Raw genomic sequence first — 23,670 nt, 5'->3', positions numbered from 1 at the left:
TTCACAACAGCACCACTCACAGTTGTCAAAAGGTAAAAACAACCCAAATGTCCATCTACTGATGAACGGATAAATAGAATAAAGTACATACCTACAATGGAATACTATCCAGTCATAAAGGGGAACGGAATACAGGTACATGTTACAACATGGATCTTGAAAACATTGTGCTAGGTGAAAGAAGCCAGTCACAAAAGGCCATATACTGCATAACTCCATTCATATGAAATATCCAGAATACGTAGAAAACAGACTAGTGGTTGCCAGGGGCTGGGAGGAGTGGGAACAGGGAGTGACTACTAACAGGTACAGGGTTTTCCTCGGGGTGATGAAAACTAAACAGAGATTATAGCTGTACAACATTGTAAATGTACTAAATTGTACACTTTACAATGGTTAACTTTATATTATGTAAGTTTTACCTCAATTTTTAAAAATGGGTTGGAGGGGTGTAAGTGGATGTAAAAAACCCCCTCACAGTGGTCCAGATGAGAGATGACCACTAGGATGGTGGCACTGGAGACAAAGAGAAAGGGACAGAACCACGAAATATTTTTGGAGGCAGACCCAACAAGTCTTGGTAACAGAATATACATCCTAATATCTATGCAGGTGGCATGTAACATGGGAGGTAATGAGGGAGGTGAGGCAGGCAGGTAATCAGACAGCTACTCTGAGAGCTCAAACCTGAAGCTAGGAGAGTGGGTGTGGTAAGCAGAATAATGCCCCCAAAGACATCCATGGCCTATCCCCGGGAACTTGGGAATATGGTAGGTTACATGGCAAGGTGGAATTAAGGTTGCCAATCAGCTGACCTTGAGATTGAGATTAGCCTGGATCATCCAGGTAGGCTCAATATGAACACAAGCATCCTTGTAAGTGGGAGAGGGAGGCAGAAGTGAGAAAACCAGAGAGAGGGCAGCATGAGAAGAATTTGACCCATTGTTGCTGGCTCTGAAGATGGAGGAAGGGGCCATGAGGCAAAGAATATGGCAACTTTTAGAAGCCGGAAAAGGAAACGGATTCTCCCCTCATGCCTCCAGAAAGGAATGCAGCTCTGCTGACACCTTGGTTTCAGCCCACTGAGACCCATTTCAGACTTCTGACTTCCAGAAGTGTGAAATAATAAATCTGTGTTGTTTTAAGCCACTAGGTTTGTAGTAATCTGTTACGGCAGCAATAGGAAACTAATAGGGTGGGGAAGAGTTGACAACTGAAGGAGAGAATCAACAGACCTGGCAACAGATGTGCTATGGGTAGGAAAGGGAGATGAGAGCATCAAATACGACTAGGAGTTTGATCCTAGATAAACTTAATGAAGGGAAAAGGCGGAAAGAGCCATCAGAAGGGGTTGGGCTTCAGAGGGAAGGGGCAGATGGCTGTTGTCTGAGAGGTCTGGGGAAGGATGACTTCTAGGAGGAAGTGGCATTTGTAACAGGCCCTGAGGTGAGAGGCGTGAGGAAGGGTGTGAGCAAATCAGAGAGGGGAGAGGGATGGAGGGGTGTGAAGAAGGATGAGCATTCTGGCTAAATGCCACAAGGTGAGTAGTGCTGGGAGAAACACTGGAAAAGTGGGTGATGGATGAGGTGGCCTGTGCTGCCACACTAAGGGGTCCAGACTTCACGCAGCAGACAGTTGGAAGATACCAGGGAATTTATGCTGCGTATGGGGGTGGGTAACAGGATTGGAGGCCAGCTTTAGGAAGCTAAGTAAGAAGGGGGTGCATGAGTGTGAGTGTGAGATCAGGGGTTCCTAAGGGCAAGGCTTCTCCCCAGTCTCAGGCATGTCACCAGACCCCTGGTAAATCCCGGACTGTGTAGCACAGGGAGAGACTGACAACCCAAACTCACAGCCTGGACCTTCGACTAAAGGATGGGGAGTGGGAGGGGCACCACAAGCCTCTCTGATGTCCACATTCGCTTCCCTGGTAGAGGAGAAATTCTCTTTACGGGCCAAATCCTTTACAGGTGAGGCATTTGCAGAAGACATTCGTTCAAACATACAACATTTGGGTGGGGCTACACACATGACATTTGCACATCCTGGTTTTCTCAGTCTCTGGGCATCACTAGGTGAACGGCTGACCATGGGACCTAAGAACACTGTGCTTCAAGCACTGGGGCGTTTGTGGGGCAGCCTGAGGGTTCCAGGAGGGCAGGAGGAAACTGGAAGCGGATAGCATACAAGCAAAAATCACGCCTCTACTTTTACGAGTCATTCTTGCAGATAACACTAACTTAGGACATGCACCTCTTCTTACTCCTGAGTTCTTCTAGGTTCTGTATTCCCACTATACCCCAATTACTCCAGAATCACAGCCCCTCTGTACTGCAGCAGTCAGCAGCCACTTGACTGAGGGCCTGAACAGAGCACCTGGCAGAGGTCCCTACTGCAGAGACAGAGAGAGAAACGGTGAAGACACTTCCTGACCTGAGGATCTAAAGGATGAGGATGAATACCACATGAACAAAAACCTCCCAAGATGGCAGAAGGGAGGAGTATAAATCAATTGGATGCAGGCTGTGTCCATAAATTTGGGGGAAGCAAAGCTTTTATTATCTTCAATCTCTGAAGTCAAATTGAGCTGAAATGGACCAAAATAACCCAAAGCTCAAAAAGCCATATATTTTATATTTCTGAATTCTCCAAAGTCCTCTTGCTTTAGGTCAATAATTCCTTCCTAGATTATGGAATGTCAGTGGGCAGGAGGCATCTAGTCCACCCTCCTTGTTTTAATTGTGAGAAAAAGGCTCAGTTTAGACAGGGCCTTGAACAAGGTCAAGGGCTAACTGCAGCGTCAGCACTGGACTGGAACCCCAGAGTATCTATCCAGGATCTTCCTGCTCAGAGAAGAGAGTTAGTAATTTGATCTTGGGAACTGTTTTTTCTTTTTTGACATTTGTAGAATAAAACCTGAATAGCACCAATAAGGGACATTAAACCAACTCTGATTTTTAGGAGCTTGAATAAGTTTCTACTTTAATCTGAACTAAAAGTATTTCATGAAGGCAGAAATCACCCAAGGGTGAACTGTGACTCACTAGTATAATTTAAAGATGTTATCATTGTTTCAAAGAAATCCACCTTAGACTCAAAACCTTAACATCATGTTTCTGTGCTCTATATAAAACATGCACTACAATAGCCAAAGGGTGGCAACAACCCAAAGATCCACTGATTGATGAGTAAACAAAATGTGGTATACACATATAATATTATCCAGCCTTAAAAAAGGAAGGAAATTCTGATTTCCTACAATATGGGTGAAACTTGAGGACATTATGCTAAGTGAAATAAGCCAGACAAAAGACAAATATTGCCTGATTCCACTTCTATGAAAATACAGAATAGCCATTCATAAAGACAGAAAGGAGAATAGTGGTTACTGGGGACTGGAGGTAGGGGAATGGGGAATTACTGTGTAATGGGTACAGGGTTTCAGTCTGGGATGAGGAAAAGGTTCTGGAGATGGATGGTGGTGACAGTTGTAAAAAAAGGTAAATGTACTTAATGCCACTGAACTGTATACTTAAAAGTGGTTAAAATGGTAAATTTATGTATACTTTATTATAATAAAAAAGGCACTAATCTCCAGATACAGTATCTTTCATTCAGCAAATCTATATTGGACACTTATTGCTTGCCAGGCACTGCTTCATGGCCAAGGTATACAGAAATGGGATAAAGAAACCAAGTCTGTGTTCTCATGAATATGGGGGCTGGGGATGGGGTGCAGACAACCAATAAATAGATAAACATACAATACGGCAGGTGGAAATGAGTGCAATGGAAAAAAACATTAGGCAAAGTGAGGTGGAGCGAGGGTAGTGTGTTAAGGGTGTGTGTGCTTTGTTGTACAGGGTGGTCAGGAAAGACCTCTCCGATGGGTGACATTTGAGCACAGACGTAAAGGGACAGAGTGCTGCAGGCTGAGAACACAACAGTGAGTACGAGGCCGGTATACCTGGAAAGGGCTAGAGGAGGGAAGGGTAATAATGAGGCCCAGAGCACAGAGCTACTTCTTAAATGTCTCATAAACTGTCCAAGCGAACATTTATAGGTCAGTATAGAAATATGCCCTCACATCTAACTGTCTTTCATTTGTGTTAAAACAAACAGGAAAACCAATTCTCCTTTTACTAAGATGCATGCCTCTGAGATAATTTACATCTTCCATTGCTAGAGCGCCCTCCAGTGTTTCTGTATGAAAACAGTATCTGGCACGGATTTTTTTTTTTTTTTTAAACATCTTTATTGGAGTATTACTGCTTTACAGTGGTGTGTTAGTTTCTGCTTTATAACAAAGTGAATCAGCTATATGTATACATATATCCCCATAATCCCTCCCTCTTGCGTCTCCCTTCCACCTTCCTTATCCCACCCCTCTGGGTGGTCACAAAGCACCGAGCTGATCTCCCTGTGCTATGCGGCTGCTTCCCATTAGCTATCTATTTTACATTTGGTAGTGTATATATGTCCATGCCACCCTATCACTTCATCCCACCTTACCCTTCCCCCTCCTCATGTCCTCAAGTCCATTCTCTACGTCTGTGTCTTTATTCCTGTCCTGTCCCTAGGTTCTTCAGAACCACTTTTTTTTTTTTTAGATTCCATATATATGTGTTAGAATATGGTATTTGTTTTTCGCTTTCTGACTTACTTCCCTCTGTATGACAGACTCTAGGTCCAACCACCTCGCTACAAATAACTCAATTTCGTTTCTTTTTTCTTTTTCTTTTTTTTTTTTTTTTGTGGTACGCGGGCCTCTCCCGTTGCGGAGCACAGGCTCCAGAAGCGCAGGCTCAGCGGCCATGGCTCACGGGCCCAGCCGCTCCGAGGCATGTGGGATCTTCCCGGACCGGGGCACGAACCCGCGTCCTCTGCATCGGCAGGCGGACTCTCAACCACTGCGCCACCAGGGAAGCCTCTCAATTTAGTTTCTTTTTATGGCTAAGTAATATTCCATTGTATATATGTGCCACATCTTCTTTATCCATTCATCTGTTGATGGACACTTAGGTAGCTTCCATGTCCTGGCTACTGTAAATAGTGCTGCAATGAACACTGTGGTACATGACTCTTTTTGAATTATGGTTTTCTCAGGGTATATGCCCAGTAGTGGGATTGCTGGGTCATATGGTAGTTCTATTTTTAGTTTTTTAAGGAACCTCCATACTGTTCTCCATAGTGGCTGTATCAGTTTACATTCCCACCAACAGTGCAAGAGGGTTGCCCTTTCTCCACACCCTCTCTGGCATTTACTGTCAGTAGACTTTTTTGATGATGGCTGTTCTGACTGGTGTGAGGTGATACCTCATTGTAGTTTTGATTTGCATTTCTCTAATGGTTAGTGATGTTGAGCATTCTTTCATGGGTTTGTTGGCAATCTGTATATCTTCTTTGGAGAAATGTCCATTTAGGTCTTCTGCCCATTTTTGGATTGGGTTGTTTGTTTTTTTGATATTGAGCTGCATGAGCTGCTTGTAAATTTTGGAGATTAATCCTTTGTCAGCTGCTTCATTTGCAAATATTTTCTCGCATTCTGAGGGTTGTCTTTTGGTCTTGTTTATGGTTTCCTTTGCTGTGCAAAAGATTTTAAGTTTCATTAGGTCCCATTTGTTTATTTTTGTTTTTATTTACATTTCTCTAGAAGGTGGGTCAAAAAGGATCTGCTGTGATGTGTCAGAGTGTTCGGCCTATGTTTTCCTCTAAGGGTGTTTTTTAAAATTTTATTTATTTATTTATTTGGCTGTGTTGGGTCTTTTTTGCTGCACATGGGCTTCCTCTAGTTGCGGCGAGCGGGGGCTACTCTTCGTTGTGGTGAGCAGGCTTCTCACTGCAGTGGCTTCGCTTGTTGCGGAGCATGGGCTCCAGGCACACAGGCTTCAGTAGTTGTGGCACACGGGCTCAGTAGTTGTGGCTCATGGGCTCTAGAGCATAGGCTCAGCAGTTGTGGCGCACGGGCTTAGCTGCTCCGTGGCATGTGGGATCTTCCCGGACCAGGGCTCGAACCCGCATCCCCTGCATTGGCAGGCGGATTCTTAACCACTGTGCCACCAGGGATGTCCCTCCTCTAAGAGTTTTACAGTGTCTTACATTTAGGTCTTTAATCCATTTTGAGTTTATTTTTGTGTATGGTGTTAGGGAGTGTTCTAATTTCATTCTTTTACATGTAGCTGTCCAGTTTTCCCAGCACCACTTATTGAAAAGGCCGTCTTTTCTCCATTGTATATTCTTGCCTCCTTTATCAAAAATAAGGTGACCATATGTGCGTGGGTTTATCTCTGGGCTTTATATCCTGTTCCATTGATCTATATTTCTGTTTTTGTGCCAGTACCATACTGTCTTGATGACTGTAGCTTTGTTAGTATAGTCTGAAGTCTGGAAGCCTGATTCCTCCAACTCCGTTTTTCTTTCTCAAGATTGCTTTGGCTATTTGGGGTCTTTTGTGTTTCCATACAAATTGTGAAATTTTTTGTTCTAGTTCTGTGAAAAATGCCATTGGTAGTTTGATAGGGATTGCACTGAATCTGTAGATTGTTTTGGGTAGTAGAGTCATTTTCACAATGTTGATTCTTCCAGTCCAAGAACATGGTATATCTCTCCATCTCTTTGTATCATCTTTAATTTCTTTCATTAGTGTCTTATAGTTTTCTGCATACAGATCTTTTGTCTCCCTAGGTAGGTTTATTCCTAGGTATTTTATTCTTTTTGTTGCAATGGTAAATGGGAGTGTTTCCTTAATTTCTCTTTCAGATTTTTCATCATTAGTGTATAGGAATGCAAGAGATTTCTGTGCATTAATTCTGTATCCTGCTACTTTACCAAATTCATTGATTAGCTCTAGTAGTTTTCTGGTGGCATCTTTAGGATTCTCTATGTAGAGTATCATGTCATCTGCAAACAGTGACAGCTTTACTTCTTTTCCAATTTGGATTCCTTTTATGTCTTTTTCTTCTCTGACTGCTGTGGCTAAAACTTCCAAAACTATGTTGAATAACAGTGGTGAGAGTGGGCAACCTTGTCTTGCTCCTGATCTTAGTGGAAATGGTTCCAGTTTTGCACCATTGAGAATGATGTTGGCTGTGGGTTTGTCATATATGGCCTTTATTATGTTGAGGTAAGTTCCCTCTATGCCTACTTTCTGTACGGTTTTTATAATAAATGGGTGTTGAATTTTGCTGAAATCTTTTTCTGCATATATTGAGATGATCATATGGTTTTTCTCCTTCAATTTGTTAATATGGTGTATCACATTGGTTTGCGTATATTGAAGAATCCTTGCGTTCTTGGGATAAACCCCACTTGATCATGGTGTATGATCCTTTTAATGTGGCACGGATTCCTTTCCCCCCGCTAAATCTTGGTATTTAGCCAAAAAGTAAAGTGGGTATAGCATCCTTCTCACAAAGAATACTGTGAGATTAAGTAAGAAGACAAGTCAAGTGTAAGTGCTTTAAAATAAGCCTACACTACTTGTAAAGTGGTACAACGTATACATATGCATGCAACGATGTTTTTAAATGACCATATAAATTTTAAAAAGGTTCATATTTTTTAAATATACAATTAAAAAGATTTATTTATTTTATTCATTTATCTTTGGCTGCGTTGGGTCTTGGTTGCTGTGCGCAGGCTTTCTCTAGTTGCGTCGAGCGGGGGATACTCTTCGTTGCAGTGCACAGGCTTCTCACTGCGGTGGCTTCTCTTGCTGCGGAGCATGGGCTCTAGATGCGCAGGCTTCAGTAGTTGTGGCACATGGGCTTAGGTGCTCCGCGGCATGTGGGATCTTCCCAGACCAGGGCTTGAATCTCTGTCCCCTGCATTGCCAGGCAGATTCTTAACCATGCACCATCAGGGAAGTCCCAATATACAATTTTTTAGCAGTGTAGAACTTTCAGCTCAAAGGCAAACACAGTCTACCACTAAATTGTAACCCTAATTTTACTGGGGGTGGCAAGGAGGACAATAAAGTACAAAGTGCTGTCTTTAAATTTTTTCAGTATTCTGGGGTTCTGAGTATTACTATTTGAAAAGTGTCCTGCAAATACTTACATAGCACTTTGGTCACTCTGCCTTCTCAGTCAGAATACAGCATGGGGGACTTCCCTGGTGGCGCAGTGGATAAGACTCCACGCTCCCAATGCGAGGGGCCTAGGTTTGATCCCTGGTCAGGGAACTAGATCCCACATGCACGCCACAACTAAGAGTTCACATGCCACAATTAAGAAGCCCGAGAACCACAAATAAGGAGCCCATCTGCCACAACTAAGACCCCACGCAACCAAATAAATAAATATTGAAAAAAAGAAAGAATACAGCATGAGGAAACAGTTCAGACAGACTTGCCCACACCAAGCATACTATTAAAATGGAATCCTTACTTTCTCATGGAAATTGGCTTTGATTCCTTTATTATGATCAGGCACTTTTGTCAATCTCATAGCCTAGGAGGAAGATATGACATGTGGCATAGTTTTGAAGAGAACTTATAGAAGTAAAATTACATGGCTGTTTACAGAAAACACCTGTAGGCTGGGTCCGTATGACAGCTGAGGCCACAGAGTGAAAAGCTGCTAGTGGCTGACAGCCAGGAGATGGGGTTCTTTCTAGGCCTGGCACCGCCAGCTGTGTGACCAGCAAGATAAGACAGTCTGTGCTTATTTTACTGTGCATGGGCCTGCCGACGCCAAGGAAAATAGGTAAGTAAGCCTCTAAAAGGTATACTGCCATCCAGGTATCTATCACCATTTCTGGAGGGCAATTTGACAACAAGTATCAAAAGGCTTAAAATGTCCGTACTCTTTGACCCAGCAAGTTCACATACAGAAAATTACCTCCAAGGACTTAAGTAAGGGTAGCCACAGAGATCTGGATACAGGGACAGTTATCTCTGCATTTCCCAAGGGAAAAAAAAAATAACTTGGAAATAAACCCAATAAACAACTGTGGTTATATACAAACAAATATATATGTGATAGCTGAGGAACAATAGTGAACATCAGAACATCAATGCTCAGAGATTAGGTTAACATCCTAAAATTTAACCAAAACATAAAATCAAAGCAACTAAATAAAAAGCCATCTTAGGTCTGGCTTATAGTTGGAAAAGGAAGGAAGGGAGGGAGGAAGGAAGGAGAAAATGAGACAAAGGAGGGAAAGAAGGAAGGAAGGAAAGAAGAAGGAAGGAAGGAAAGAAGAAGGAAGGAAGGAATCTCAATTCTGGGGCCCACTGATTGTCTGCATCATTCAAATGAGTTATTTAACTGAAAAGTATATTCAAGTAACAACATGAAATAAATTAAACCTTTATGAATTATAATTGCTTTAAATTCATACCCAAGTGACCTATAGGAAAACACAAATACTATTTCCTTGAAATTTTCTTTATTGATTAATAAAGTTCTAAACTTAACCTGTCAAGATCATGAGCAATGCATAGGGGAATAAATAAGAAACATGTAACAACAGAACACAACCCAGTTGCACTCAGAGGCAAGAAAGCATATTGTTTTTTACAATTAACAACTCTTCCAATCTTACGAATATTCATCAAACCCACCAATAACCACTCCCCAAGGAGCCCAGCTTTCTTCTCCCTGTCTTCCTAAAATCTTAGCCACATGCACCTGCAGACTTCCCCACAGGGAGTCATGCATAAAATGGCAGCTCCTACAGAGCGGCCACTGTAACATTTAGTTAAGAAAACTGTGACCAAAGGCTGTTTTCAGAAATTACATCAATCAAAACTTGGCTGTTGCAAAGCCATCACTGGAGAAAATAACCACTTCAGGGAAGTGCCAATGCTGAGTGGTGTCAGCCACTCTGGATGCTACCTCATTGACCACGTATGATGTCCTCCACCAGCCTTAACTACAACCAAGCATATGTGTCACCTTTTAACCTCAAATGTAATTTCAGAGAATACTCCATCCTCAATGCACCACTATTGAGTATTTCTAGAAGAATGAAGTGCTTATGCCACTCAAACATTCTGCAGAGCAGGGGCACTCAGGAGAGTTCCCTGAGAGGACAGAGACTTCGGTGGCTACAGTCATTCAGAGTAGAACAGAGAAAAGCACATGTGATGAAACTGTCCTCAACTCCCTTCTGGATCCATGGGCCCCGGGGAGCAGGAGGTAAAGGTTTTTCAGTTCATCCTTGGGTCCCAGCCTTTCCTCCCCACCCTCGGTCTCTCCCTGGGGCTACCCAATGTCCTTCCTCCCAGCCTGTGACCACACAGATGGTTCTAGTGCATAGCGAAACTCTCTAACAGAGCAATGGCACAATGGGAGTAGAAGCCCTCCACAGCTGGTATGGATCCACAAGCGAACCTTATGCTGTTCCACAGGCTTGGCACAGCCTTGCTGGCACACAGCCCCTTGCTGCGAATTTCCCCACAGCTACATCTTCTCCAGGAGGCACCACCCACATGCATTTGCATCTTCCAGTTCAGGCCTAGCTACCACTTATAGTTCTTGCTCACCAGCTTGGCTACTGCCCACTAGTTTTAGCTCTAGTTTTACCTCATTTCCCACCAACTCCTCCATCCAGCCCACAGGCATGTCCCCTGCCTCCAGGCTACTCCTGGTCTATACCGCTTTATGGTATTTCCTATTTCCTCAGAGTCTCCTCTGTCTTTCTCTTCTCTTCAGCCCTGCTCCTAGCAGAGGCCTTTCTTTCTCCGTGAAAGCATTCTGAATACTCTCTCCCATCCCATTCTTTTAGGAAGCCATTCTAGAAGGCTCTAGCTCCAATTCCTGAATTTCTGGTCTACCATCTTAGATCATCTTTACTCCATTCTTCAGCCCTTCATTTCTCTATCTCTAGAGCAAACAACCATCCTGGCTTGCCTGGAACAGAGGGGCTTCCAGGAATGTGGGACCTTCAGTGCTAAAACCAGGACAGTCCTGGGCAAGTTGAGACAGTTGGTCCCCCCTACCTCCCCAGACTACTTAAAGTTACTTTCTGCCTCATAACCAAAAACATCATTTTTGTCTACAGCATCCCATTTAGCTTCTCACCATGCATTTGCGCAACTCAAGTCTATTTCTAAAGATGTCAACAAACATTTTAAAATACCTAACACTTCACACTGACCTTTTAATACCAATTCAAGTGACAAAGTACACATATTCTTATTCTGAGTTCTTTTCAAAATGATCATTCTAAAATTTCTCAGTTCTTTTTAACCCCTGACTCCTCTTTAGCATTCTTTCTATAAAGATTTCTTCCCTTTCTCTCTCACTGCTTTCATTCTTCTCTGCCCTACAATTTCTCCCCTCTGCACCCTTCTTCTCCCATTTCCATCCTCCATTTGGATGGCATTAAAAGGTCAAATTAAACCCAAAGTAAGTTGAAGATAGGAAATAATAAAGATAAGAACAGAAATCAATGAAATAGAAAACAGAAAAAATAGGAAAAATCTATAAAGCCAAAAGATAGTTCAAGAAGATCAATAAACTGATAAAACTCTAGCCAGACTGACCAAGTAAAAAGGAGAGACAAAAGAATTACAAATACCAAGGAAAGAGAGCAAGTCACTACTGACAATAGGAACATTAAAAGGATGATAGGGCAGGAGGTGGGAGTGAGGGTTAATTGCAAATGGGCTCGAGAGAATTTGGGGGATGGCAGAAATTTGGGGGTGATATAAAACTGGATCGTGGTGATGGGTTGCACAACTCTACAAATTTACTAATGATTATTTAATTAACACAAAGGATGAATTTTATGGTGTGTAAATTATACCTCTATAAAGCTCTAAGAAAAAGGATAAGGGACAATCAACTCTATGCCCATGAATTTGACCACTTAGATGAAATGGACAAACTCTTTTTTTGTTTTTTTGGGTTTTTTTTGCGGTACGCGGGCCTCTCACTGTTGTGGCCTCTCCTGTTGCCGAGCACAGGCTCCGGACGCGCAGGCTCAGCAGCCATGGCTCACAGGCCTAGCCGCTCCGTGGCATGTGCGATCTTCCCGGACCGGGGCACGAACCCATGTTCCCTGCATCGGCAGGCGGACTCTCAACCACTGCGTCACCAGGGAAGCCCTGGACAAACTCTTTGAAAGACACAAACTACCAATGCTCACTCAAGAAGAATTAGATAACCTGAGTAGCCTTTTATCTATTAAAGAAATTGAATTTGTAGTTTAAAATTCTTTCCACAATGAAAACTCCAGGCAAAAACATTTATGGAAAAAACATTACCAACCTGATCAAAGGCAATTTAGAATATCAGTAGCCATTATGAGGAAGTTTTGAAATCTTCAAACTTAATTTCCTTAAAACCAAATTGGACTACAATAGTTCAAAGTTTTCCAGAACTGAGTGGAATGCTTATTTCGATTGGTATTTTGAGGCTTTCCAATGATATCAGGAATCTAAAATTGCTTCTCTGTAAAATAAGGTTTTAAGACTAATTGAGGCAAAGGATTAAAGAAAGATAAAATGGCTGCTGAAGTCTCAGGCTCTTCTTCCTGGGCTTCTTTGTCTCAGACTCCACCTCCGATGCCATCTTCCTCCTTCTCTTCTACACCACCTACGCCTCCTCTATACCCTCAATCCTCCCATACTAATTCTCTTGCCAAACTTCCCCTTTTCTCTGAAACTCTCCCCGCTCCCTTTTCCTCTGAACTTGTCAGAACCTATCCTTTTAAAATTAAGTCTTCTGAGGGTCCAGAGAATAAATCCTTAATTTCTTATTCTCCCTGGGCTAAAGGTGAACTGCGAGCCATCGTCAAAGATTCTCCTAAAGTAACCGAAGAGCCTCACAGGTTTGCTGAAGAATTTAATATAGTCATTCAAACTTATCAACCTGTTTTTTCCTGACTTATATTGGCTGGTTCATATGCTTGTTGATAAAGGCCAGGCTCAGCTTTGGATGAAAACCACTAACTGGAAAAGTCCTGAAAGGTCTCTAGAATTACAACTGGGAGACCAGCCCACTAACTTCTTATACAATCAGGCTCAGGCAATCACGAGATGACTTCATCAAGCAATCCCTAGGGCTTTTCCAAAGCCTGTTCATTGGAACAAAATTCAGGCTTGCACACAAAAATCTGAGAACCTGTTCATGATTATTAAAATCAACTTCAGATTGTTTTTAAAGAAAATTCTGGTCTTCCTTCAGAGGTTGATTCCACCCAGGTAGCTTTTAACTCCATGTTTATTAATGGGCTGAACTGGGACCTTTCCCTTTAAGTAAAAAGGACCAGGTTAGAATGGGAAACTGTGTCCATTCCAGACTTAGTTAATCTGGCAAAACAGATCTTTCCTACTCTAGATGGGTAACCTCCAAGGAAGACCACCAAAATTCTTAATCTTCAGCTCTAGCAAATGAAGGCTCCCAGAGAAAATGAAAACCCTCCTGTTTTCTGCTGTTATTGTAAAAAGCTAAGACACTGAAAAAGAGACTGTTAAAAATTTAAGTGCTTTAGGCAACTCTGGACCTCTAACCAACCTTTCTGGAAGAGATTTTGAGGGGTCTATTTGAATTCTGATGGGAGGTACACTGTGAATTTTGCCAACATCAGTTGGAGATTTTGCCCATAAGGGAAGTGGTAGCTGATTCAATGGGGACAAACAATCAGTGTTTCCAGAAACTGCTCTAGTACCGTCAGAAATGGAACAAATAAAAGATGTCAAAGGGTCATTTAATTCACCTGGTAGGTCACTTTGATGACTACTGTCAAACTGCAGTTTGCCCAAACCCAGTTTCGATGTTTAGAGCATCTGATATCAGAACAAGGGTTAAACCTAGATCCAGATAGACTTTATGGTATCTTAAGTTTCCCCAAACCCAAAACTAAGTGCCAACTGCGAGGGTTTCTCAGGCTAGTTAGTTACTGCCGAAATTGGGATTCCAAATTTCTCTCTTATGGCCAAACCTCTATATGTTTTACTAAACAATAACAACCCTGACCCATTTTTATGGGATGAACTAAATGACACAGACTTCAAGGCCTTAAAGGAGAGTATGATGAACCCACCTGCCCTTGGGCACATCCATTATAGATTCCCCTTTTCTTTGTTTGTATATGAAAAGGAAGGGAACACCCTTGGTGCACTCACCCAGAAACATGGGGACCACCATTGACACAAAGTATAATAGCCAGCAACTGGACCCTGTGGCACAGGGATACTCCCCTTGCCTTAGAGCCATTACAGCCACTGCCCTCTTGCTTAAGACCACCAAGAAAATTGTTATGGGATCCCCTTTAACCATTTTTGTACCTCATGCAGTAGAAGCTCTCCTGAATTCCCACCATACTCAACATTTCTCAGTCAGACATCTCACCTCCTCTGAAGTCCTCTCATTACCTGCCCCTCACATAACTCTTTTACACTGTAATAACCTTAACTCAACTACTCTTCTCCCCTCCGCCACGGAAAGAGTTCCTCACCCCTGCTTAACTCTGACGGACCACCTCCTGACTCCTCGCAATGATCTACAGGAAATTTCATTCATTCAACACTGACTTCTCATGGTTCACTGATGGTTCTTTTTCTTAAAGGTGATGATGGCAAATATTGTGCTGGGTATGCCATTACTACTCCTTTTGATGTTGTTGAGGTAGCATCTTTACGGCTACTTTGGCCCAACAGGCTGACTTATACTCTCTTACACGTGCTTGTGATTTAGCCAAGGATAAAACTGCCAATATTTAAATTGATAGTAGATACGCTTTTTGGAGTAACTCGTGATTTTGGAATGTTGTGGAAACAACGTGGCTTATTTCCATTGGAAGTAAAAATTTAAATGGCCCCTATGTTCAAGAATTATTGAATACAATACTCTTACCACATGCTTTAGCTATTATTAAGGTTCTGGGACATTCTAAGCTTGATTCTCTGGAAGCTAGGGTAAATCACTTTGCTGATGAATCAATATTGGTGGGGAAACATTAAGAAGGCCACAAAAAGTGCCTACCTCACTTGTCCCATTGTCCAAAGTACAATCCAGGGACGCTGTTAGTATTGCTCCCAGACGTTTTAAGCTGTTTAATGAACCATCTGAAGTCTGGCAAATGAATTTTATACTATTTATTCCATCTAGTGGAATATGTCATGACCTATGTTTTAGTCATGACCTATATGTTTACACACTGGACTGAAGCTTTCCCTTGCAGACAGGGAACTCCTCTCAAACTTCATAGTGATTAAGGAATCCATTTTTACTGGCCAGGCACTTACACAAGTATGTGCTGCTTGTCTGGTTTTATAACACTTTCACTGTACTTGCGACCCTCAATCCTCTAGTTTAGTTAAACAGACTAACAGCATTATTAAGACTCAAATGGCAAAATTTGTAGAGACCCTCCAAATACTTTGGCCAAAAGCATTGCCATTGGTCCTTCTAAAACTCAGATCCATCCCTTTGGAACTCATAAACTCTCACCCTTTGAAATAGTCACAGGATGCCCAATACACTTGGCTCCTGCTTCTTTTGACGCACAACTGGTAAAACGAGAGACAATTCAATACTGCAAAGGCTAATTGGTGCTATTAAAAGTAACCATGTTTGGGATTCCCTGGTGGCGCAGTGGTTGAGAGTCTGCCTGCCGATGCAGGGGACAAGGGTTCGTGCCCCGGTCCGGGAAGATCCCACATGTCGCGGAGCGGCTGGGCCCGTGAGCCATGGCCCCTGAGGCTGTGCGTCTGGAGCCTGCGCTCCGCAACGGGAGAGGCCACAGCAGTGAGAGGCCCGCGTACCACAAAAAAAAAAAAAAAAGTAACCATGTTTTGGTAGAGCAATCTTTTCACAGTGTGCCCTCAGGAAATGAAGACCTTAAGCATCACACATTGCAACCTGGAAATTTCATCTATTGGAAAAGACACCTCCAGAAGAACTCTCTTCAATCTCACTGGAAAGACCCCTATCAAATACTGTTAACCAACCCTTGTGCCACCAAACCCCAAGAAACAGACTCCTGTATTCATGTGACACACCTCAAGAAAGCACCTAATTCTGACTGGAACCGAATGTCACCTGGTGACCTGAAAGTAAAGATTTCCCAGAATTGAAGCAGATGCTAACTGATCAGACAGCTTTCCCAAGAAATCTGTACCAGGCCTTTTGAAAGTTTGTTGCCAAACCTTTGATGACGTAACACTTCAGATGATCTCCAATGTCTATGACCTTGTTAACACATAGACTTCAGATAAAAAGTGCCTGAGAGTTCCCCCTCCGGCCCCTCCTTGTTACTGAAATGTGACCTTAATAGGTTCCCAATCTGTGCACTTTCCCTACAACATGAAACACTATACGTAGGAAAGGTCCTTCCAGACACTGCAGCACAAAAAGCTGCTGAAACGAGAAAACCTGACTTGATCAGCAATGCTTTCAGAGAAAAATCTCGATCAAAAGGTGAAAATATGAAAAATTAATTAAACAAAAACCTTGATTACATAGAGTTGGGAAACTAGAAGGGGGAACTCTCATGACCTGGCACCACTGCAGAGCCCAAGAGGAAGAAGACTGCTTTTCTTTCCTGCCAAGGACTCAATAAATGAAAAGCCATGGACTCTTTGCTTACTACGGTCCTCCCAACTTTCTTTCCTTCTCTATAAAAGCATTCTCCTTCCCTTGTCATGCAGGAAGTTGAACATGTATTGCCATGGTTGCTGACCCTGAATTGCAATTCTCTGCTGATCCCAAATAAACCCATTTCTGCTAGAGAACTATCTGGCAGTCTATTTGTTTTGGGTCAACACCCCTTTCCCCAGTTTGGTGGTAGCCTTGAAAACCAACAGCTAAAACTACAGTGAAAACCAGCAGCCTGGCAGACACTGGAGGGGGCAGGGCAGGACTGGAGCTCTTTCAAAGCTCCACTCCCAGAAGACTGTCACTACTTGACCTGTCTGGTGGTTCCCTGGAAGACCCCACTGACCTGACTCAGAGTTGAACAGTGGTAACAGCATTTTCCCCGAAGTCATTTTTCAAAAACCAGCAGAAGCAATTATTTACCATCACAGCTACCTGAGATAGTAGATAACAGTTGGGGTAAACAACAGGCTAAAAAGAAGCTTAAACAGAAAAGCTGGAGAATGAGATAGCCATAGAGTTTGAAAAGCTCTAACATATTCCTGGGAATCTAAAAGTCTATGCACATGTGTAGGGCAGTTGATGGCAGACGCACCTTATAAGAAATACTAATGGAAGTTCTTCAGGCTGAAATTAATCCCAAACAATAATTCAAATTCATACACATACACAAAGAGCAATGGTAAAGGTAACTGTGTAATTATAAAACACTGTTTAAATGCATACTTCTGTGCCTTTCTCCTCTTGTCTAATTTTAAAAGCAACTATATAAAAAAATTATATAATTGTATTGTTAGGCCTATAACATTTAGAAACGTAATATATTTGCCAATAACAGCACAAAGGAGGTGGGTAGGAGCAAAGATGTACTGGGTTAAAGAAACGGCACCAGATGGCAACTCAAATCCACAGGAACATTTGAAAAGAACCAGGAACAGTAAATAAGATGGTTGCTATAACAAATACTATAAAGTAAGTGTGTGTTTGTGTGTGTGTGTGTGTGTGTATTTGCATCTCCTTCTCCTAGTTTCTTTAAAAGACATAAAATTATATAAGTGATAACTGCAAGCCAAAGCAATCTTGAGATAGAAAAACAGAGCTGGAGGAATCAGGCTCCCTGACTTTAGGCTATACTACAAAGCTTCAGTAATCAAGACAGTATGGTACTGGCACAAAAACAGAAATATAGATCAATGGAACAGGACAGAAAGCCCAGAGATAAACCCATGCACATACAGTCACCTATCTTTGATAAAGGAGGCAAGAGTATACAATGGAGAAAAGCCTCTTCAATAAGTGGTGCTGGGAAAACTGGACAGCTACTTGTAAAAGAATGAAATTATAACACTCCCTAACACCATACACAAAAATAAACTCAAAATGGATTAAAGACCTAAATGTAAGACACTATAAAACTCTTAGAGGAAAACATAGGCAGAACACTCTGTGACATAAATCACAGCAAGATCCTTCTTGACCCACCTCCTAGAGAAAGGGAAATAAAAACAAAAATAAACAAATGGGATCTAATGAAACTTAAAAGCTTTTGTACAGCAAAGGAAACCGTAAAAAAGACAAAAAGACAACCCTCAGAATGCGAGAAAATATTTGCAAATGAAGCAACTGACAAAGGATTAATCTCCAAAATTTACAAGCAGCTCATGCAGCTTAATATCAAAAAAACAAACAACCCAATCCAAAAATGGGCAGAAGACCTAAATAGACATTTCTCCAAAGATATACAGATTGCCAACAAACCCATGAAAGAATGCTCAACATCACTAATCATTAGAGAAATGCAAATCAAAACTACAATGAGGTATCACCTCACACCAGTCAGAATGGCCATCATCAAAAAATCTACTGACAATAAATGCCGGAGAGGGTGTGGAGAAAAGGGAACCCTCTTGCACTGTTGGTGGGAATGTAAACTGATACAGCCACTACGGAGAACAGTATGGAGGTTCCTTAAAAAACTAAAAATAGAACTACCATATGACCCAGCAATTCCACTACTAGGCATATACCCTGAGAAAACCATAATTCAAAAAGAGTCGTGTACCAAAAATGTTCATTGCAGCTCTATTTACAATAGCCAGGAGATGGAAACAACCTAAGTGTCCATCATCGGATGAATGGATAAAGGAAGATGTGGCACATATATACAATGGAATATTACTTAGCCATATAAAGAAACAAAATTGAGTTATTTGTAGTGAGGTGGATGGACCTAGATTCTGTCATACAGAGTGAAGTAAGTCAGAAAGAGAAAGACAAATACTGTATGCTAACACATATATATGGAATCTAAGGGAAAAAAATGTCATGAAGAACCTAGGGGTACGACAGGAATAAAGACACAGACCTACTAGAAAATGGACTTGAGAATATGGGGAGGGGGAAGGGTAAGCTGTGACAAAGTGAGAGAGTGTCATGGACATATATACACTACCAAATGTAAAACAGATAGCTAGTGGGAAGCAGCCACATAGCACAGGGAGATCAACTCGGTGCTTTGCGACTACCTAGAGGGGTGGGATAGGGAGGGTGGGAGGGAGGGAGACACAAGAGATATGGGAACATACGTATATGTATAACTGATTCACTTTGCTATAAAGCAGAAACTAACACACCACTGTAAAGCAATTATACTCCAATAAAGATGTAAAAAAAAAAAGAGTCATGTACCACAATGTTCATTGCAGCACTATTTACAGTAGCCAGGACATGGATGCAACCTAAGTGTCTGTCGACAGATAAATGGATAAAGAAGATGTGGCACATATATACAACGGAATACTACTCAGCCATAAAAAGGAACGAAATTGAGTTACTTGTAGTGAGGGGGATGGACCTAGAGTCTGTCATACAGAGTGAAGTAAGTCAGAAAGAGAAAAACAAATACCAGATGCTAACACATATATGGAATCTAAAAAAAAAAAAGGTTCTGAAGTGAGAGAGTAGCACTGACACATATACACTACCAAATGTAAAACAGACAGCTAGTGGGAAGCAGCCACATAGCACAGGGAGACCAGCTCGGTGCTTTGTGACCACCTAGAGGGGTGGGGGGAGGCTGGGAGGGAGACACAAGAGAGAGGGGATATGGGTATATATATATACATGTAGCTGATTCACTTTAGCTGTTTCTGTTATACAGCAGAAACTAACACAAAAATGTAAAGCAATTATACTCCAATAAAAATGTTAAAAAAATGATAACTACGACAAAGTATCACTGGATTTGTAACATATATAAATATAATATGTATAACAATAATATAAAAAGGAAGAAAAGGGAATAGAACTATATAGATATAACATTTCTCCATCTTCTGGAATTTAGTATATATCAAAAGTAGATTCTGATAAGTTAAGATGTATATGGTAACAGGTTATACATACAATGAAACACCCAGCCATAGGAAGGAATGGAGTTCTAATACATGCTACACCATGGAAAACTCTTGAAAACATTATGCTAAGTGAAATAAGCCAGAAACAAAAGGACAAACATTGCATGATTCCACTTCTATGAAATACCTAAAATAGGCAAATTCAGAGACACCAAAAGTAGAGTAGAGAATACCAGGTGCTAGGAAGGAGGAGTTATTGCTTAATGGGTACAGAGTTTCTGTTTGGAGCGACGAAAAAATCAGGGGGATAGTGAATATGATAATACCACTAAACTGTACAGTCAAAATGGTTAAGATGGCAAAGTTTATGTTATACATATTTTACCACAATTTTTTTAAAAGATGCATATGGTAAGCCTTAGAGCAACCACTAAAAAAAATAGTGGAAAAAATCATTAAAGAACTAAAAAGTATTACATAAGAAAATATTCACTTAATGCAAAAGAAAGCAGTAGAAAAGGAACAGAGGAACAAAAAAGACATGAGACATATAGAAACCAATACCAAATAAACACATTACAAGAAAGGAAAAGTGCAGACCAATGTCGCTCATGAATACAGATGTAAAACCCTCAAAAAATATTTGCAAATCAAATCCAACAATGTATAAAAAGAATTATATGCCATGACTAAGTGGGATTTATGCCAGGTATACAAGGCTGGTCCAATATTCAGAAATCAATTAATGTATCCGCCACATCAACAGGCTAAAGAAGAAAAATCATATGATCATATCAATTGATTACAGAAAAAGAACCTGACAAAATTCAACACTGATTCATGTTAAAAACAAACAAACAAACAAAAAACCTCAGTAAATAGGGAATAAAAATGTTCTACAAAACACCTACAACTAACATCAGACTTAACAGTGGAAACTGGATGCTTTCCCTAAGATTGGGAACAAGGCAAGAATGCCCCCTCTCATCACTCCTATTTAACATGCTACTAAAACCACTAGCTAGTGCAACTAGACAAGAAAAGGGAAAAGAGAATCTTACTGTATGATGAATATATGAAACAACTTCACTGAGGCGGATGGAAGAAAAAGGTGCTAACCTAAGTAACTGTGGAAATGAGTGGGACCTACAAGACTAAAGGGAAAGGAACTACACTAAGCACTGCACTCTAGTTGATAAAGCTTTTTTCCCATGGAGTATGGTCTAACAAGTCAGATACTGCTACATGTGTATGCTGAAACTGAATAACTGAGTAACTGTATGGCGCATGGTGGGAGCCAGGTTTCTCACTGGGGGAGTGAAAATTTACAAACAAGCAAGGTGAAGAGGCTAGAACGATTCATGTGATAATGGATTAGAATTGGAGACAGTATGAACTCATGTTTAGCTTAATATATATAGATACAGATGGTTACATCAGAAATATTTCTAGATGTGTATATATGCATGGGTTACTATTCACACATATTTCTTTGAGGATTTAAAAGACATCCCTAGCAATAGCACACCTACCTGTAGGCAGTTATGTTCCCCCAACTTGAGGACAGGGTATTTATATAAACTGAGAAGTGGCAATGGAGAGCTGCAAGGCTGGAGACAGGATAGGCGGGGAAGTATGAGGGACAGCAAGAGAGGCAAATGTTGGAGGGTCGGGAAGAGGTTTCAGCACCTGCCTAACAAGCAATGTTGCTGATACTCTAAAAACAGAAGAAAAAAGCCAACAGAAGCCAGTCCACTGGCCTGAAGCTGAAGTGCAACACAACTGGGACAGAAATTAAGGCATGTCTAGGCAAACTTTTCTAAGTTGACCTTGGGCACATTTACTTTTCCCATCCTCATGTGTTCTGAAGGTGCCAGGACCCAAAGGATTTAACTTGGGGCGTAGGCTCTGGGAAGGGCCCTGCATGAAAGCCTGCTGCCATGGCCTTGGTGGGGTGTGTAGGTGTGCTGAGAATGAGCCAATGTGCTAAGGGAGATGATGAGCATTGCGAGCTGAGCCCCAAGAGCCTTAGAAGTAGGTGACTGGGTGTGGTCATTTGACCCATTGAACAGGCCACAGAAGCTGGCCCCTTCACAGGCCAGGAAGGGACTTTCTGGAAGGGTCTGGATACACCCCTTCAGGGGCTCCTCTGGCTCCAGGGGTGAGCTCCGGTGTCCAGAGACATTACCAGGCCCAGATGTAGGAAATGGGAAGGTGGGATGCATAAAACCAGGTGGGTCCTGGTATGGGACACCGGTGAGTCAGGAAGCACGGAGCAAGCAGATATAAAAAAGTTCCAGACCAGGAGCCACTGACTTGGTTTCTGAACCCAACTCTGCCATTCTCTGCTTTGAGAGTCACATAGCCTCTCCGAGCCTCAGTTTCCTCATCTTTATGAATGACTCATCCAGCTTCTTCACATGGTGATCGGCGAACAGAATGAGATACCGTATGTGCATGTAGTTGGCAAACAAGCAAGTCTCAACCAGCGGTTTTCAAAGTGTGATCTGAGGACACCTGGAGGCGGAGGCGGGGTGCCCTGAGACCCTTTGAGAGGATCTGCCAGGTCTTCCCTTTTCCAAATAGACTGTGCATGAGCCTGAAATTTCTTGGTAAACTTCCTCCAAGGCAGCTGATATGAGACTCCAATGGTCCTTAATTAAACTGAAGAGATTTTCAAACATATAAAACCATGCCACTTTTTTTTAATAGTTATTTTCATTAAAGATGCAATTTGCGTTAAATTTGAATGGATTTGTTATTTTTAAATGAATATTTAAAATTTTTAATTCCTCATACCGTTAAAATCAACAGATACAAGCAAAAGCCCTTCGGGGTCCTCAATAATTTCTCAGCCTGTAAAGGGATCCTGAGACCGGACAGTTTGGGAACCGCTGTGCCCAACAACAGTGGAGGCGAGCCGCCTCTCAGCATCCTCTGAGAGGCTGACTCCAGGCCCCCTTTTATAAAACACGCATACGTTCACGGTTTCCACGTGTGGGGACGCTAGTTTTGTTTTCTGGGTCTCAGAGATCCAACGCTTGTACCCATTTTCCCGGCCCAAGTAAGGGCCCTCCCACAGGGAGGCACTGACAGTGTGGGGCGACCCTAGCGGGGGGGTCGGCGACCTTGGCAGAGGTCGAGCCCGCGCGCGCGTGAGGCAAACGATGCTCCCGGCTGGCGGGACTTCCCGCCAGTGGGCGAGGAGGCCCCGCCTGCGCGGCGCTGAGCCGGGTACCGACCCACGGTGAGCCTGACCGGGTAGCGGGGGACTGGGGACCTGCACTCACAGCCTCGGCAGCGCCGCTGCCGCCGCTCCGCGCGCCGCCCTCCTCAGCAGACGCAGCGCCATCTTGTCTGCGCGCGGGCCCCGCCCCCGCCATGTCCGTCTCCGCTTCGTCCCGCCCCTGTCGCCACGCCCCCACGCCGCCGCGTCCCGCGCACGTCCTGCCCAGAGCCCGTGTCTCCACGCCCCGCCCCGTCCCCGCAAGCCACGCCCCCCTGCTCTTGCGCACTTGCCCCCTCCGGCTGTCAAAACTTCCAGGCTGTAACGCGAGGCAAAGCAGAGTCCGAATGGGTGGATTTTGGGGTGGCTGAATCCAACCTTCCCGTGCTTCTGGGTTTTTAGGGCGGGTTTTGAGAGACCTTGCATTTTCCCAGCCAGACGTGGCCAGATTTTCTAGGGATTTCTTTGTTGTTTTTGTTTAAATACTATACCTAACAAAGATTGTGAGTCTCACCGTGTGCGTGCCTCGGTTAACAGTCAA

The 23,670-nt window shown here is 42.5% G+C and overlaps 1 protein-coding gene across 13 annotated transcripts in view; it reads right to left on the bottom strand.

The window, feature by feature from the left end:
• Nucleotides 1-23,307, bottom strand: part of CLYBL (citramalyl-CoA lyase) — a 276,123-nt gene extending 252,816 nt beyond the window's left edge. For 8 of the 13 annotated variants that reach the window (XR_012327756.1, XR_004523133.2, XM_033843848.2 and 5 more), the window contains exon 1: nt 23,194-23,306. Coding sequence is in view for 7 of the 13 variants with exons in the window: in XM_033843848.2 (XP_033699739.1) it covers nt 23,194-23,255 (62 nt within the window). In the remaining 6 variants the exon portion in view is untranslated. Of the gene's footprint in view, nt 1-23,193 lie in introns of all 13 variants that reach the window. The other 5 variants (XR_012327754.1, XR_012327753.1, XR_012327755.1 and 2 more) reach the window with 1 other exon arrangement.
• Nucleotides 23,308-23,670: the final 363 nt, after the last annotated feature.

The sequence above is a fragment of the Tursiops truncatus genome, chromosome 18 (genome assembly GCF_011762595.2).
Source record: "Tursiops truncatus isolate mTurTru1 chromosome 18, mTurTru1.mat.Y, whole genome shotgun sequence".
NCBI classification, from domain to species: Eukaryota; Metazoa; Chordata; class Mammalia; order Artiodactyla; family Delphinidae; genus Tursiops; species Tursiops truncatus.
The sequence above is the reverse complement of the archived record's forward strand: the minus strand, read 5'-3'. Positions and strand labels throughout refer to the sequence as shown.